The following is a 19146-nucleotide window of genomic DNA, read 5'->3' as shown; positions in this document are numbered from 1 at the left end:
TTTGTTTCTCTTTTCACATTCACCATGCTGAATATTTCAGTATTCACACTTTTTAATGCCAATAGATTTGTCCTCATTAAGTCACAAAATGTCCCAATAAAATATGCATATTTCTGAATTAATTGTACTAACAGGTTCATGATGTGCACGACAGAATGTCCCACCAAAATGTAGTCAAGGATTGGACACTTATATAGATTATTTTGTAACTTTGTAATTTTGTCAGCACCCTTTACGTGGCGGCTATTTGCATACCTTATTATAATAATAATAATGCATTACATTTATATAGCGCTTTTCAAACACTCAAAGACGCTTTACAGGGATTTCTAGAACATAGAGAAGTGAATAAATAGATAAATAAGTAAACAAACAGAAAAGGAGACAGAAGGTGGGGTGACCTTCAGTGGTTGAAGGCAGTGCTGAACAGGTGAGACTTCAGTGATGTTTTGAATGTGGTGAGTGAGGAGGAGTCTCTGACGGTTTGGGGTAGTGAGTTCCATAGGGTGGGAGCAGCGATGGAGAAAGCCCTGTCCCCCCAGGATCTGAGTTTGGTCCGGATGGGGGGGACGACAGGAGATTGGCAGCAGCAGAGCGGAGGGTGCAGGTGGGAGTGTGCCTGTGGAGGAGGTCAGTCAGGTAGGATGGGGCCAGGTTATGGAGGGCTTTGTAGGTCATGAGGAGGATTTTGTACTGGATTCTCTGGGGGATGGGGAGCCAGTGGAGTTTGTAAAGGACGGGGGTGATATGGTCACGGATCGGGGAGTGGGTGAGTAGACGGGCAGCGGAGTTTTGAATGTATTGAAGTTTACTGATGATTTTTGAGGGTGAGCCATAGAGGAGGCTGTTGCAGTAGTCCAGACGGGAGGTGATGAAGGCATGGATGAGGGTTTCTGCAGCTGTGGAGGAGAGGGATGGACGGAGACGGGCAATGTTTTTGAGGTGGAAGAAGGCTGTCTTTGTGATGTGTTTGATGTGTTTGTCGAAGGAGAGGGTTTGATCAAAGATGATTCCAAGATTCCGGATGTGAGGGGAGGTGGATACTGGGAGACCATCAATATTGAGGATGAAGTTTTGGGTGGATTTGGTGAGCGTTTTTGGACCAATGATGATGATTTCAGATTTGTTGCAGTTGAGTTTGAGGAAATTTGATTGAAGCCAAGATTTTATTTCAGTGATGCAGTATACCTTGGGTATACAAGCAAAGTATTTCACTGGGGCTTGTCACGTGTGACAATAAAGAATTCATTCATTCATTTATTCATTCAGTCATAGTTCTCGGCACTGCTAAAGGTAGCATTGTTGGTCTCATTTAATATCTTTAGAAAAAAGCCTGTAATGATGAATTTACGTCCCATCAAATGTAAATTACTGCAGCTGTAACGTTGTAATAGAACTGAAAAAAAGAGCAAGGAGTATTTATTTGTAAATATTCTTACCTCTTCCCATTGGTGGATATACCTAATCAATCTCGAGAGTCTCAATAATCGTAAAAGGCTGAGAATTTTTGTAAAACGTACAATCCGTAGAGCTCTGGCAGTTTTATAAACTTCTGAGTCAATTCCTCTTTCTACTATCAAAAATATATAATCCACGGGGATTGAGGAGATAAAGTCTACAACAAACCAACTTTTAAAATAGGTCTTCTTAATTTTCTGTGGGTCCAGAATGATCTCAGTGTTATCTTCTATAATAATTCCAGTCCTGAAGTTTAAGACTAAATCCATAAGGAAGAAAGTATCAGACACGACATTAAAGATAATCCATGGGGTTGTAGTTTCTTCCTTGAAAAAAGTGATTCCTACTGGGATAATGATGAGATTTCCAACCATAAACAACAACATTGTGAAATCCCAGTAAAACCTGAAAAGAGAGATAACAATTTAATTAACAGCCTCCAAAAATAAAATCAGACCCTGTATCCTTTTAAAATCTAAATGTTAGCAATAGGGAATTTGTAAACATTCCTTTGAGAATCATTGGATCCCGTTACTTAAAGGTTAATAAAAATCAATGATAATAACAGATCTCTGTAATATTTTAGGTAATCTATACCGCTATTATGACATTAAAAAACAAAATGCAATACCCACCAGAATCTTTTTGGCATTTCAAATAACTATGTTTAAATTGTGTGGATTTTGATTTCCACTTTACTTGGTCAATCATTCCACAATGGTACCACTCTTAAAATAAACATGAGGTCATTGCTTAATTTTCCTTCCCCTTACTTTAAATTCTATTCTCATGTTCTATAAGCCTGACTCATGGAATAATATTTGGTCTAGCTTGTCTTTGTCATTTAATATTTTAAGAACCACATGAGATCTCACTTAAACCATCTTCTATCTAAGGTCAAATTTCCCTAATATTCCATTTTGAAACCTTCTCATCGGTCCTCGCTACACTCTCAAGGACAAATCGCCGACAGACTGAAGTGAAAGAATGAGGCCTATGCCTTTCATTATAAAACCTCGCCATAACTTCTTTGGATTTAACCTCATATTACGCACTCTTTGTTCCATTTGGAATATTTGCATTACTGATATTAAATAATTCCCTCTATAAAGTCTGCTTTTTGACTGTATTTTTTTTTTTAAAGCTCACATCTTTAAGCATTTCAGTCATTTTGTTGTGGGGTCAAGTGAAGGGTGATCACGTTGCGGCCCTGTTCCTACCAATCTTTCCACCACTACGCACAAGAAGCACAAGACGCGCAAGACGCCATTGTCTTCTGATGCCGAGAAGTGTGTTCTGCTCTGGCTGAACATCTTCTAATCTTGTGATGTGGACTCGATAGGAAGAAGAGTCATTTTTGGAGGTGAGAAACAACATTGATTAAATTTCATACACTCCTGGTACCTCATAATTGTCCAACAAATCTCATTCCCTCTGTAAAGTCTCCTTTTTGACTGCATTTTTTTTTCTAAAATGCTGACATCTTTAAGTATTCCAGTCATGTTTGTAGGTGAGAAACAACATTGATTAGCAATGTTGGAACGTTTGGACCACTTTTCAAAACCATAAAAAGAGATTTTCGTTTCCCTTTGTTGAGTCTCTCAAACTCACCTTGTTCGGTAAGATTTTGATGTACAGGTTATAGGTATTGTTGGGGCAGCCATTTTTTATAGAACTCCATGCTGCCAATACATGCGATTTTAGACAATAGACAATAGGTGCAGGAGTAGGCCATTCGGCCCCTTTCGAGCCAGCACCACCATTCAATGTGATCATGGCTGATCATTCATAATCAGTACCCCGTTCCTGCCTTCTCCCCATACCGTCTGACTCCACTATCTTTAAGAGCTCTATCTAGCTCTTTCTTGAAAGCATCCAGAGAATTGGCCTCCACTGCCTTCTGAGGCGGAGAATTCCACAGATTTACAACTCTCTGAGTGAATAAGTTTTTCCTCATCTCCGTTCTAAATGGCCTAGCCCTTATTCTTAAACTGTGGCCTCTGGGTTTATCTGGGATACAGGAAAAGAGGAGGACTGGCTATGTTCTAGTTGACATCGAACCATCGCTTTTGTGACAAAGCTGTCTGAGTCCACATAATTTGGTGTCAAAGATCATTCTGTACAAGTTAGTGGTTCAATTGCATCTGCCCTGATGTGAAACTGTCATAAAATAATTATAATAGACCGAATGCAATAAATCCTGAACATCGTTTTCAAAACATGATTCTGTTTTAGAAAGTTAATTAATTGCTTTAATAAAAATGAGTGACATATGTGGCCTTTCCTGTGAAATATAGAGCCTTGTGAACTACAAATTAACCTGTCTATCCAGATGAATAATTACCTGTAAGGCCATGTCATTACATTAACTCCAGCCCTATAGATAGAACTGTGTCTGCATTGGTGAAATGATAGCTATTCTCGTTAGTTTATATCCTTCATTTGTTTATTAAAACAAAATTCACAGATTTTAGTGAAATACCTTTTTCTGCTGAGTATACTCAATGACCATCAGCATTTTAAATTCCAACCTAATTGTTCATCTTCTTGTGGCACCAACTAATTTCCTTAAGCAGTTTACATCTTTTGTTTCATCAGAAAAAACCCCAATGTTATTTCCTACCAGAAACCCATAGGTTTCTCTCAAGTGCTTGTACTGTTGTTCTCAAAGCAAAAAGCAAAAAATGTTAGAAAGTATTAGTATTCATTAAAAAACCTTCATACTTTACATCCTCTTGATGTGCTCTCTAAATGTGATGTGATAACATTTTTCTCATTGAAAAAATATTTTTTTAAACATGAAATGAAGGGCTTGGAAATGTCTCTCAGCAGAATGTGTGTCATGCATTGAGTTTCTCATAGTGAAGACCATCTTGACTTTATCTTCATGAATGCCATGTAGGACAAATTATTTATCCTATATGGCATTTATCTGAAACATCGTCGATCCATTCCCTCCATAGATGCTGCTTGACCCACTGAGTAACTCCAGTACTTTGTGTTTTACTCAGGATTCCAGCACCAGCAGTTTCTTGTGTCTCCCTCCATAAAACAAATTATTGTTTGGATTTTCATGTAGCCAACCATGTTGACAAAGTTAAAATGCACAGCAAAAACTACAATTTAGGTTATGTAAAGATAGTTTATTAGGGATGCAAGCATATCTAAAACACCTAAAAAGAGCACCACATAGTATAAACATTAAAAAATCTTAATGCGGCATGTCTATTTTGCAGCATTCCATGCGAATAATACTTATATTGTTAAATAGTTGTAGTTATATTATTTTCTTATAACTGTCTCAGCTGGTTAACAAATGATGCCTTGCTTCTGTTACTTCAATCACGTGCTTTGAACAAGAAAGTTGGTGTTCCATTGATTTGTGTAACGGTGATACTGAGAACTATTTTAAAAGCTGTGTTGAAAGCCAATAACATTATTTACTAAAATTGAATCCCAATAATGCCAATAACATGTTGGGACCTCCAGAAGACTAAAACATCATAAAAGAAAAATAATGTATGGCATCTTCGAGGCCTAGATAGATTGGACGTGGAAAGGATGTTTCCAGTAGTGGGAGAGTCTAGAACTAGATTGCACATCCTCAAAATTAAAGAAAGTAACTTTAGAATGGAGATGAGGAGGAATGTCTTTAGCTAGAGGATGGTGAATCTGTGGAATTCATTGCCACAGATGGCTGTGGAGGCCAAGTCATTGGATGCTTTTATAGCGGAGGTTGATAAGCTCTTGATCAGTAAGGGCATCAAAGGTCACAGGGAGAAGGTAAAAGAATGAGGTTGAAAAGGAAAAATAGATGAGCCATGATCAAATGGCAGAGTAGACTCAATGAGCCAAATGGCCTAATTCTGCTCCTATGTCTTGTGATCTTATGATTTATGATCGAATGAATAGCACTTAAAAGTGGAGAAAGGAGCAGCAAAAAGAAAATAATGAACAAAATAAGAATTCAGGGAGTAGTAAAAGCTAAAATATTAGAGAATTTTATATTGTGAGGGTCCAGCCTATAAAATGAGTGGTTACTGAATGCTCAAATCAGACCCGAAGATCTCTGACATAACTTAAAAAGGGCATAGAATACGACTCCTGTCTCATGGATACAAGCTTTACTTAGCTGATAGGGTGGTGAAGAAGGCTTTTGGCACATTGGCCTTCATTGGTCAGAGAATTGAGTATAGAAGTTGGGACATTACGTTACAGTTAAACAAGATGTCGGTGAAGCCACACTTACAGTATATAGTGTTCAATTTTGGTTACTCTGCGTGCGGAAAGATGCCATTAAACTGAAAAGAGTGTAGAGAAGATTTATGAGGATAATAATAATAATAATCCTTGATTCGTCCCACAACGGGGAAATTTGCAGGGTTACAGCAGCAAAGTGGATAGCAAAAATAAATAAGCATTCATTAAAAAATAAAATAACAGTAATTATCTTTATACACTGGTCTGCTGGGAGCAGTGCTGATTGTGCAGTCTGATGGCAGCAAGAAGGAAGGACCTTCGATATCTCTCCTTCACACACTTGGGGTGAAGAAGTCTGTCACTGAAGGAGCTGCTCAGGGCAGTGACAGTGTCCTGCATGGGGTGGGAGTCGTTGTCCAGCAGTGAGGATAGCTTTGCCATCATCCTCCTCTCTCCCACCACCTGCACTGAGTCGAGGGGGCAACCCAGGACAGAGCTGGCCTTCTTGATCAGTTTACCAAGTCTCTTCCTGTTAGCAGTTGAGATGCTGCTGCTCCAGCAGACCACTCCGTAGAAAATGGCTGATGCCACCACAGTGTCGAAGACTCGACTCGACCCGTGCCAGGACTCGAGAGCTAGAGCTATGGGGAGAGATTGCACAGGCTAGGACTTTGTTCCTTGGAGTGCAGAAGGCTGAGAGGTGATCTCATCGGGTGTATAAAAATTAAGAGGGGAATCTTTTACCCAGGGGGGAGAGGGGAAACATATAGGAACCTGAGAGGCACTTTTTTCACTCAAAGGATGATGGGCACATGGAATGAGCTGCCAATAGTTGGCAGGTGCAATAACAACATTTAAAATACTTTTGGATTGGCACATGGAGAGGAAAGGTGGAAAGAGATATTACCAATACTGGGTAAATGGGGCAAACTTAGATGGGGCATTTTGGACAGCAAGGACAAGTTGGGCAGAAGGGCCTGTTTCTGAGCTGTATGACTCTAATTGTATGAATGAAGTAATCAAAATCATACAGGCAATTGCTTGTGACATTTTAGTTAGGAGAAATGGGAAGCCTTGCATATTCTTCCTTGCACAACATGCAGAGTTCTGCTTGTTTCAAGTGATAGATTTAAATATGGCAAAGTGTCAACTCTCATGTCGGCACTTGGCTAAAACTGAAGTGATTCAAATGAACCATGTAAGAGTTGCTTAGCTTGACGTTTCACAAACTACAGTCAAATTTCGATGATAGTGAAGTTAGGAGCATAGAGTCACGGAAACAGGCCCTTCAGCCCAACTTGTCCATACCAACCAAGATGCCCCATCTAAGCTAGTCCCATTTGCCTGCAATTAGTGTATATCTCTATAAACCTTTGCTATCCATGTACCTCTCCAAGTGCCTTTTAAATGCTGTTACCATAATTTCCCTCTTTGCCCCGCTCACCTGCCTTCTCCCCATAATCCCTGATGCCCGTACTAATCAAACGTGGATACTGGTGAGGAGGGTGATTGGCAGATGGGAGGAGGTAATGACAAATGCTAGAGGTGAAAAGGAGGCAAAAGGGGTGTGAGGTAAGGAGAGAAGAGGAGGAGTGAAATGTAGAGTTGGAGGGAGGGATATGGGTGGAAGGGGATGAGGGGGAGAGTCAATTAAATCCTGACAGAGGGCAAAGAATACAAAATATCATAGAGAAATATCATAGTCACGTAGCATGAAACCGGCTATTCAGCCCGACTTGCCCATGCCGACCAAGATACCCCATCTGTACTAGTTCCACCTGGCCACTTTTGCCCCATATCCCTCTAATCCTTTCCTTCTGAGCATCATTGCTCAAACTCCACTGATTCAAATTGTCAGTAAAATTGTGTTCACGTTTTCTTGGTTCTTTATTCAATTCTGCTTGACTTAATTGTTTCGCTTCACAAAAAGACTTCAAATGGTGAATGAACTGAATGTTGAAAGGTTGGAGCGATTGGGCTTGTATACACTGGAATTTAGAAGGATGAGGGGGGGATCTTATTGAAACATATAAGATAATTAGGGGATTGGACACATTAGAGGCAGGAAACATGTTCCCAATGTTGGGGGAGTCCAGAACAAGGGGCCACAGTTTAAGAATAAGTGGTAGGCCATTTAGAACGGAGATGAGGAAGAACTTTTTCAGTCAGAGAGTGGTGAAGGTGTGGAATTCTCTGCCTCAGAAGGCAGTGGAGGCCAGTTCGTTGGATGCTTTCAAGAGAGAGCTGGATAGAGCTCTTAAGGATAGCGGAGTGAGGGGGTATGGGGAGAAGGCAGGAACGGGGTACTGATTGAGAGTGATCAGCCATGATCGCATTGAATGGCGGTGCTGGCTCGAAGGGCCGAATGGCCTCCTCCTGCACCTATTGTCTATTGTCTATTGTTTAAATAAGTTGTTGTAATTGATTTTCTGCAGTCACCTGTCTAAATTAGCAGGCATTGTTGCTGTGCTTCAGGTCAAGTGATGGGAAACACAGGGCTGAATGGCCTACTCCTGCACCTATTGTCTATTGTCTATTGTCTATAAAAAGAAAGGGACTGAACAAAGGAAAGTAGAATAACGGGAACCGACGGGGAAAGATTTTGGTGAATTAATTCATGGAAAATCACAGGCAAGGGTTAAGTTTATATTCGATCGGCACTCAGAAGTGTAGCAATCAGATATGGAAAGAGGTAACCTTAGCGATCAGTAAAATGCACGCAGAATGCTGTAACAAAGGAGCACTCCTGTTATCGCTGGTGTCAAGGCGGCAATGAATCTCTGACAGGTTGTGGCTAACACCATCGATTTAAGGTCACCAATGTACTTCGGCTCTCCTGGATCAGGTTGATGGTGTCTCATCCGCAAGGTCGGCACAAGGAGAGGCCGATTGCAGGAAACGCTCGTTTTAAAAGGGCCAGACTAGTGGGACATCTGCAGGCTTCCTTCTGAAGAGCACGAAACCCCTGTGTCTCAGACAGAAAGGTGGTACTTCTCTTTCCCGAGCAGTAAATCACCTGCTCTTTCAACCGGGGAGGTCCCTACCTCAAACTGCTGTGATGAATGGGGCTTGCTACTCCTTATCATTAATTCTAAAACAAAATAGCAAGGAGCACTGAACACAATCGGGCATCGTCGCTGCATACGGATGATAGAATGCACAAGATCGGCAGTCTGATAGCACAAATTCGATTATAATTTCCTTAAAACCGATATGCAACAAATGTGCACGACATTTAATAACTTTCTACTGTTATCAATGCTTTAAGTGAGAATCTGGTAATAAAATGTATTCAAACACTGACTGCTCTACTTAGCGTTCCTTGTGCATTATGCTGGCAATCATGATGTTTGCATTTATTTGCATGTTTGCATGTGTTTTATCATGCTTGCTGTGAATGAGAAAAAAATCGAATTTAAATATAGAATTATTCCATCAATATAATTAGATAGTTAAAATTATGCGGTTCAACTAAAATTAGCCATCAAATCCTATACACGTGAAATAAAGATGTACGCAAAAATTACATTTAACATAATTCTCTTTAAGAAGGTATATGCCTAGATGTGTATATTTCCTTGATTTCACTGCTGAAGTGATTCAGAATATATATATATATTTCTTTTGAACCCAGTATAAAAATGTATGCATTATTTTTATCTTCAATTCTGGAGGGTCCATTTGAATGGGAATAGCACTGGGTTTTGAGATTAAGACCAACAGCTTTTAATGCTTATCCTTGCAGCTTGTTCATGCTCAGAGGAGAAATAAGTTGAACAGGGAACTGAAGCTAAGACACAAGGAACTGCAGATGCAGGAATCTTGAGAAAAACACAAAGTGTATAGGAAGGAACTGCAGGTGCTGGTTTAAACCAAAAATAGACACAAAATGCTGGAGTAACTCAGCAGGACAGGCAGCGCCTCTGGAGAGAAGGAATGGGTGACGTTTCGGGTCGAGACCCTTCTTCAGACTGAAAGTCACGGGAAAGGCGAACGAGAGATATAGACGATGATGTAGAGAGACATAGAACAAATGAATGAAAGATATGCAAAAAAGTACCAATGATAAAGGAAAGGGGTCATTGTTAGCTGTTGCGAGGTGAGAATGAAAGACGGGTGGGGGAGGGGTGAAGAGAGAGGGAATGCAAGTTGGAGAAATCAAGAGTCATAGCCCTGGGCTGTAAGCTGCCCAAGCGAAATATGAGATGCTGTTCCTCCAATTTGTGTCTCACTCTGACAATGAAGGAGGTGTAGGACAGAAAGGTCAGTGTGGGAATGGGAAAGGGAATTAAAGTGGTTAGCAACCGGGAGATCAGGTAGGTCCTGGCGGACTGAGCGAAGGTGTTCAGTGACACGATCGCCCAGTCTATGAGTCCACATCTTAAACCACAGATACATTAGATAAGGTTGGAGGAGATGCAAGGGAACCTCTACCTAACCTGAAAGGACTGTCGGGGTCCCGGGACAAAGTCCGGGGAGGAGGCATAGGGACAGGCGTTGCAGGAGAAGGTACCTGGGAATGGGGTGGTTTGGGTGGGAAGGGATGAGTTAACCAGGGAGGTGCAGAGGGAACGGTTTCTGTGGAAGGTGGAAAGGGGTAGAGATGTGACTAGTGGTGGGATCCATAATGGAAAATGTCAGAAGATTATATATTGTATGTGACGACAGATGGGGTGAGAGGTAAGGACCAGATATTGTGACTAGGGAAGGGGGAGCAAGGGCGGAGTTGTGGGGTACCAAGGAGACACGTTTGAGGGCCTCATCTGTGATGGAAGAGGGGAACCCCCATTCCCTAAAGAATGAGGACATCTCGGATGTCCTGGCATGTTACACCTCATCTTGGGCGCAGATACCTCCATGTACCTGCCAAATGTTTTTTAAATGATGTGATATTACCTGCCTCAACTACCTCCCCAGGCAGTTCATTCCATATACCCACCACCCTCAGGTTCCTATTAAATTTTTCACCCCTCACCTTAAATCTTTGTCCTCGGGTTCTCGATTCCCCTACGCTGGGTAAAAGACTGTGCATTTATCCTGTCTATTCCTCTCATGATCTTATACACCTCTATGAGATCACCCCTCATCCTCCTGCCCTCCAAAGAATAAAGTCTTAGCCTGCTCATCTTTTCCTTATTGCTCAGGCCCTCGAGTCCTGGCAACTTCCTTGCAAATGTTCTCTGCACCATTTCCTGCTTAACAACATCATTCCAATAGCAAGGTGACCATAAATGAACACAGTATTCTAAATGTGACCTCACCAATATCTTGTAAACCTGTAACATGACCTTCCAACTCCCATGCTCAATAATGTGACTGATAAAGGCCAATCTGCCAAAAGTCTTCTTGACCACCCTATCTACCTGTGACACCACTTTCAAGGAAGAACTATTTCCCCAACAGCATTGTCACCCATGATACACGTGGAAGTAAATTTTGCACTGCTAATCTTTAGCTGCTACATCGTATCAGTGGGTCCAAATTCCTGATTAGCACGATGCAACATCCTTCTTTCACTTAAGTTTATGTGATGGCACATCAGTTGGTGGAAGGAAGTTTATAAATTCAACAGGAAAACATACAGTCTCATCAATGTCTGGCACACTGTCAGTAGATTTGTACTGTATAGGTTGTCATAAGGATTTTATTCATGACCAGCATTCTTGATGCTAAAATTGCTCTTTTGTGCAACTATTGATAATTGAAACAGTATTAAGTTACTTTTGAAAAAACATATCATCAAGTGGTGTAACAAGTTGGCACACGTTTTTCATCAAAATCACTCCTGCTGAGTCTTTGTATTTAATTTCCGCATTTCCTGATTTGAAGCAAAATCTCTTGCAAATGGATCACCAGTCAAGTGTGCTCATAATTTAAAATGTAACCATTTAATATGAATTAATGCTGATGTTAAATTATATAAATATCAATTTATAAATATATAATGCTTTAATACAGGCTTTTAATTCACTTCCTTTAGTAGCTCATGAAATTGCTGGTAATATTTGATGAGAACCTATAAAAGTAGGAACTCCCATTAATTTATTATCCTGCCTAAGATCTTGCAGCATTTGATCTGATGTTTCAATGACTCTACATCACAAGAGTTTTAAATATAGTTCCCTGAAAGGGGCATCGTGATCAGGTGTTAAAGAAGACTTTGTGAAAGCTGGCCTTCATCAGTCCTGGAAGTGAAGTAACCAACATGCAACATTTCAGATTTCTAGACTGGTCATTGGGCTGTGCGCGGGACTTTCTGTTGTATTATAAACCTTTAATAATTTAGAAGGATGAGAGGAGATCTTATCGAAACGTATAAGATTATTAAGGGGTTGGACATGTTAAGAGGCAGGAAACATGTTCCCAATGTTGGGGGAGTCCAGAACAAGGGGCCACAGTTTAAGAATAAGGGGTAGGCCATTTAGAACGGAGATGAGGAAAAACTTTTTCAGTCAGAGAGTTGTGAATCTGTGGAATTCTCTGCCTCAGAAGGCAGTGGAGGCCAATTCTCTGAATGCATTGAAGAGAGAGCTAGATAGAGCTCTTAAGGATAGCGGAGTCAGAGGGGTATGGGAAGAAGGCAGGTCAGGGGTACTGATTGAGAATGATCAGCCATGATCACATTGAATGGCGGTGCTGGCTCGAAGGTCCGAATGGCCTCCTCCTACACCTATTGTCTATTGTCTATTGTCTATAATTGATCAAAGGCGGAATACCGTCCACAAAATCACAGCCGCACCAGAATGTGAACCGTGGTATTGACACACTTGACCCTGAATGAACAAGATTGGCTAAGGGAGCACAAATGCTGAAGGTTGCCGGACGAGGAGAGGGGCAATGGTTTGCCGGACGATCCGTACAGAGGTCAGGGGTACTGATTGAGAATGATCAGCCATGATCACATTGAATGGCGGTGCTGGCCCGAAGGGCCGAATGGCCTGCTCCTGCACCTATTGTCTATTGTCTATTGTTTAAATAAGTTGTTGTAATTGATTTTCTGCCGTCACCTGTCTAAATTAGCAGGCATTGTTGCTGTGCTTCAGGTCAAGTGATGGGAAACACAGGTCAAAAATAACGGGGGAAACGTTGACTTGTCATTAAAATTGAGTTTTGAGTTTGAGTTGAGTTTAGTTTATTGCCACTTGTACAACAACAAAAAATGCCTTTGTTTCGTCCTAATTGTGGATGTTGGCTGCAGCCCCTGCTTCTAAATGGGCGGGATTTGCATTGACATTTACAATGCAGCGAAAATCCAGAGGAAGTGGCAAGGAAAGTAAGCGGGAGAGATGAAGACGAGAGAAAAGGGGGCTGGGAGCAGTTCTCTCCGCGTGTGGCTACGTTTCAGAACCACAGACAGCTCCACCGTTGAACTCCGCTGGGGTTCCAGCTTCAAGCAGCAGGAAGATTGTGTGCTCTCCACCTGGAGCCCTAAACTCCCCAGCCAGATGAGACTTCCCCTCTGCGATGCGACGGGCGAATGAATAAACAAGATACAGAGGGCAAGATTGTAACTCATTCCGGATATCCCACTCTCTCATGAGTTGCCAGAATTCGCAACGTCGAAATTCCTCTCTGATGCAGAATGTGTTCAAGGTCATTTCAATGTGAAACAATTCTGGAAAAATGTTTTTTTTAGTTTTATCTCTGTGTGTAACGCTATATTTGTTTATCTGGGATGAGTAGTCCTTAAAAACAACTGGAATAACAAACAAAGCATGAATGGGGAAGAATAGTTTCTGAGGGGGGGGGGGGGGGAGAACGTGAGAGGTGGGGGTGTTAATTCATATATTGTGAACTTCCTGTTAGTCAAGGTGAAGAAATTTAGTTTTTGAGGAATAAGGTGCTTTTCAGTTTTATGTGGACGTCAGTGCCATTAGAGGTAGATTGGTATTGATTGCCGAATTTATGCTTTTGTGTTATGGTTATAGAACCTCTATTGCACATTGGTTCCTGGCAGCTGCAGCACTCGTTCTGCTAATTAAAACTGGATTCAAATTCATCAAATTAGACGAAGGACCAATTTCCAAACTTCACCACCAGATATTTTCACTTGTTTGCATATCTATATCCATATTCATATCCATGGTATTTATTTCACAAAATGCTGGTGTAACTCAGCAGATCTGGCAGCATCTCTGGAGTAGGTGACCTTTCAGGTCAAGACCCTTCATCAGACACTGAAGGGTGAAATGTCACCTATTCCCTTTCTCCAGAGATGCTGCCTGACCCGCTGAGTTACTCCAGCATTTTGTGTCTATCTTCGGTGTAAACGAGTATCTGCAGTTCCTTCTTATACATTTCATATTCATGGTGCAATTTGCCGATCGATTCTACTGGTTTGCAATAATTTTGGACAATATGCACATTTCCAATTACAACCCAATGATTTTGCTTGCCATCATCTTATCATAGTGCAGGGGAAGCAATTCTCAACAATATTTGTATTTGTTCATATTAGGAGAGGCAGCCTTGTCTGGATATTTACCACGCATTATTCATGGCATTCAGACATTAAATCAGTGCTATTATATTTTATCAACAGAATTTAAAATCTGCTTAGAAAATAACACTGTCATTATGTTGCAAAGTAATTGTGACTGAATTTTACCAGGTGCATGAAATAATAAATTCAAAATAAAAGCACCTGATAATTTTTTTCAATCACACCTCTGAATACTGCAAATGTTTATGTAGATGAATAGACAAGTTAGTTTTAAAATGTTCTCTTGTTCATTTCCAAGTCTCCTATAAAGGTAGGTTTCCAAAAACAATAAATGGGAAAAGTCCTTGATATATTGCAAATATGCATTACTGAAAGAATAAATTGATTTGGAGCCTGTTTACCAGCAAGTATTTACTCATTTTATGCTCTTGATGACTCTGTGCTTGGACTCACCAGCTAAACTACTTGTTTGCTTAAATTTAGCAATTCACTTTCCAATTGCACAATGCCTATAATCCCTGAGATTGGGAATTCAGCCACTGCGCCAAAGCAAAATTCTACCATTGCGCCACCATTGCTGTATATACATACAATGTAATTTGAATGTGTATGGGAGAGGGGAAGGAGAGGGGGAGAGAGAGGGGGGGGAGAGAGAGAGGAAGAGGGGGAAGAGAGAGAGGAAGAGGGGGAAGAGGGAGAGGGGGAGGGAGAGTGAAAGGAGAGAGAGAGAGAGAGAGAGAGAGAGAGAGAGAGAGAGAGAGAGAGAGAGAGAGAGAGAGAGAGAGAGAGAGAGAGAGAGAGAGAGAGAGAGAGAGAGAGAGAGAGAGAGAGAGAGAGAGAGAGAGAGAGAGAGAGAGAGAGAGAAGAGAGAGAGAAAGAGTATACCTCATTCTTCGATTATTTGTTGTCCCATATTCTAGCATTAAATCGCCATCATTCATTCGCTGGAATCATGGGCCAATAATATCTGATGATTAATTTGCTAAAACTCCTGGCAAACTTCCTTATTTTGGAATTGCTGTGGGATTCATTTGAAAAACAATCAAAATATAGAGATACTTGGCACTGAGGTGAAAACAATTCTTCATCTTATTCATCTCTGCTTCTGACTAAATATCTGTTTTGTACCTGAGCTATCTTTATAACTCAAATTATCACTTGCACAATGTAATCACCGAAGGTCTCCATTATATTTCTGTAAAACAAATGAACACACAAGGCAGTGATTGAGATTTTAATGCGGCTGATTGTTTCGTTAGCAATTTTGTATTTATTTATGGATGCCTTTGTGCAGCATGTGGTGGAGAACATGCAGGGAAATAATTTACATTGTTTCGATTCATAAATGCTTTAATAAGCAAACTTAAATGTAACTATTTGAAACATCTTCACAATAAACTTTGCTGTGTAGGTTGCCCATGCTGCTATTTATTAATCATCTTGTGTACCAAATACTTTGCAGTTATTATTTTACAGAGCCTTTGGTAAGATATTCCCAGTGCAGCAACTTTTAATATATCATTGTCAAACATGGTGGCAACAATTCCACTGGGACTTCAGTTGAGTCTAAACGTGCACTTAGCTTCATCAGAAGCTGAGGTTTTGCATCAACCTTTCTCTCTCTCCCTCTTTCTACCTACCGCTATCTCGCTTAATCTCTCTCTCCCTCTTCCTCTCTCTATATCTCTGCCTGTCCCTCTCTCCCTCACACACACATTACATAACCTGCAACACACAGGGATATTCCCTGCAGGCATTATGATCAAAATAGAATGGCAGGAAACAATTCATATTTAATTGGTGTTATGGCATATTAAAATGAACATAAACATATGGAATGGATATCGCAAAAGGCCAACTTTTCTAAAATGGATTCTCAACATTAATTTTCATAATAAATAGCTGTCCACCTCCAATCCAATGTAATCATGCTCATATTCTCCTATTGCACGACCTTTACAATCAAAAATTACCTCGGATCTGACTCTTTTCAAGTTCCATTCAACTGTGAAGCCTAAAAAAAACGACTGGGTAGTTCCAAATGAGCGTACGGTGCATTGTGCAAATCAAAGCTTAAAAACAAATGAAACACTTCCAAATCACTTCAAATAAAGCTTTCTGAAAGTGAGGAATGTAAAATTAATAACCCATTGTTCTAAATATGGAAACATAACATTTGTTTAAATGCATAATTTATATGCAATATATTCCACCGTTGAATGGAAAGGAGACCAGCTAAAGCTTCTTCCTTCTTTTAGATTAATTGGTGGACATTATGAACATAAGGAGAAGGTAAAAAGGTAAGTCAAGAAGATAAAAATAAATTGATCTTGGTGGAAAACATACAAAATGGTGTGAAAATGGCTCAAAAAATCTCATATTTGGAAACAATGAATGATTATCTGATATGACTTATTGGAACCAAAGAAGGCTTTTTATGGTTTATGGAGAGTATCCAAATATTTGCCTGGGTATTGCTGTTGGGATAAGCTGAGTGGTAAGGATGTTATTAATACAGTTATGACTTTTAAAAGACATTTGGCCAGATATAGGAATAGGAAGGGTTTAGAGGGATATGGGTCCAATGCAGGCAAATGGGACTCACCCAATATGCCAACTTGGTCAGCATGGATAAGGTAGACCAAAGGGCCTGTTTCCATGATGTATGGCTCTATTCTGTACACTGGTAACTCACTGGTTATAAATGCACTATGTGACCCGTACCACACTTATGGAGATACGAACCAACGCAATTCCAGTTAAATTATAGGAGATTTTGTTGACATTGTGCAAAATAGAAACATAGAAACATAGAAAAAAAGTGCAGGAGTAGGCCATTCGGCCCTTCAATATGATCATGACTGATCATCCAACTCAGTATCCCGTACCTGCCTTCTCTCCATACCCCCTGATCCCTTTAGCCACAAGGGCCACATCTAACTCTCTCTCTTAAATATAGCCAATGAACTGGCCTCAACTACCTTCTGTGGCAGAGAATTCCACAGATTCACCACTCTCTTCACTCAACATCCCTCGTTCATTGGGGACACTATAAAGTCAATAAATTGACAGGATTGAGAGTTAAGCAATGCCAAGAATGGTATCAAAGAAAGATGAACAATAAGTTGTTCCTTTATTCAAATAAATACAAAGTGGTTTTCATTTATATTGGTTAGGCAGCAGAAGGAAACTATAAGAGTAATGATGGGCAAACTGACTTCAACTTGTGCAGTAGTATCTACCATAAAAGATGGACATGTGAAAATTGACAGATGTATGTATATTTTTGCAATGAAAAGACAATAGCTATAATTTATAAGACACAACATAATGGGCTTTTATGTTTTGCTTTGGTAGGAGCTACTTTACACCATAATGCCGCTTGGATTAGTGGGTATTAGTTTACAAGGAGAGTTTGGCCAAATTTGGATTGTTTTCTCTGGAGCACTGGAGATTGAGGGGGGGGGGGGCATGGTAGAAGTATATAAAATGATGAGAGACATGGTAGACAGTCAGAACCTTTCCCCAGGGTGGAAATATCAAATACCAGAGAGCATACGTTTAACTTGCGACGGGGAAAGTTTAAAGATGTGCAGGGCAAATATTTTTTGCACAGAGGGTGGTGGGTGCATGGAACGTGCTGGCAAGGGGTGGTGGTGGAGGTGGACATTCATTGCTAACGGAATCAGGGGATATGGGGAGAAAGCAGGAACAGGGTGCTGATTTTGGAAGATCAGCCATGATCACATTGAATGGCGGTGCTGGCTCGAAGGGCCGAGTTGCCTACTCCTGCACCTATTTTCTATGTTTTCTAAGAGGCTTTTAGATAGGCACGTGGATCTGCTGGAAATTGAGGTGCAGGCAGAAGAGATTGGCTTGGCTTGGCATCGGGAATATTGTGGGCCATCCTGTGCTGTACTTTCCTATGATCTACGAATCATTCCAGATTAGTTCCATGAACTGATTAAAAGAAAATGTGCGACAGAAGCCAGTAAACAAAACATTGGGTGAGCTGCCCAGGACTGTAAAGCCTCAAAGTATTGGGGGTTTTTTAAAAATTTAATTTTAAGACGCAATTTTTGCTTAAAGTGGGGCGAGCAGAAGGGGTAAAAAAAAAAATCCGCCCCCCACTCCCACCCTTCCCCGAGGAGCTGAACACACGTCCCTCCGCGACTCCATCCACGACTCCATCCACGCCCCTCCACCGGGAGAAGCTGCTGATGAAACGGCTCTGCCGCTCAAGAGGCGGGGACGTCGTGATGAGAATTCTGCCTCACGCCCCAAGGACACAGAATCCTCGGATGTGCATCAATGCCAATTTATTTATTTTTTAAAATCAATCCTCAGGTCACCTTTACACATCTGGAATCCACATTTACCTCCTTGTCCCAGACAATAAAGGAAACATCCCTTCGTGGAAAGAACTCATGTCATCAGACACTGTAGTATAAGAAGATAACTGCAGATGCTGGTACAAATCGAAGGTATTTATTCACAAAATACTGGAGTAACTCAGCAGGTCAGGCAGCATCTCGGGAGAGAAGGAATTGGTGACGTTTCGGGTCGAGACCCTTCTTCAGACTGACAGTGTGCTAGTTCTACACAGACTGGAATAGCAGACAATAATTTGCCGGTTTAAGGGAGACATTGCTAATAACAGTGTGTGTTTTATTAGCAATGCCTGGAGACCATGGGCGATATATTTATTGGTTGTCGGGAAGTTAAAGTCTGTGGTCTTTCTATCCCCCCTGGACCACCCCCACCGGCAGCTGCTGACAATCCCCCCACAACAGAGGACAGTCTCCGTTCAGTCTGAAGAAGGGTCTCGACCCGAAACGTCACCCATTCCTTCTCTCCCGAGATGCTGCCTGACCTGCTGAGTTACTCCAGCATTTTGTGAATAAATCGATTTGTACCAGCATCTGCAGTTATTTTCTTATACAGTCTCCGTTCACTGCGGCCGTTTGGTATCTCCTCCGGGAGCTAAATCCTGATTCGTTTTCTGAAGCACGCACTTACTCTCCGACCCCGTGCGAAGCGGAGTA

The 19146-nt window shown here is 41.0% G+C and overlaps 1 protein-coding gene across 2 annotated transcripts in view; it reads right to left on the bottom strand.

Annotated features, from left to right (window-relative positions):
* hcn2b (hyperpolarization activated cyclic nucleotide-gated potassium channel 2b) overlaps window positions 1-19146 on the bottom strand; it is a 119635-nt gene that overhangs the window by 98931 nt on the left and 1558 nt on the right. For both annotated transcript variants that reach the window (XM_078423613.1, XM_078423614.1), the window contains exon 2: window positions 1440-1863. In XM_078423613.1, the coding sequence (XP_078279739.1) occupies window positions 1440-1863 (424 nt within the window). The remainder of the gene's footprint in view (window positions 1-1439; window positions 1864-19146) is intronic.

Source organism: Rhinoraja longicauda, chromosome 28 (assembly GCF_053455715.1).
Source record: "Rhinoraja longicauda isolate Sanriku21f chromosome 28, sRhiLon1.1, whole genome shotgun sequence".
Taxonomy (NCBI): Eukaryota; Metazoa; Chordata; class Chondrichthyes; order Rajiformes; family Arhynchobatidae; genus Rhinoraja; species Rhinoraja longicauda.
This window is presented reverse-complemented; position numbering and strand designations above follow the sequence as displayed.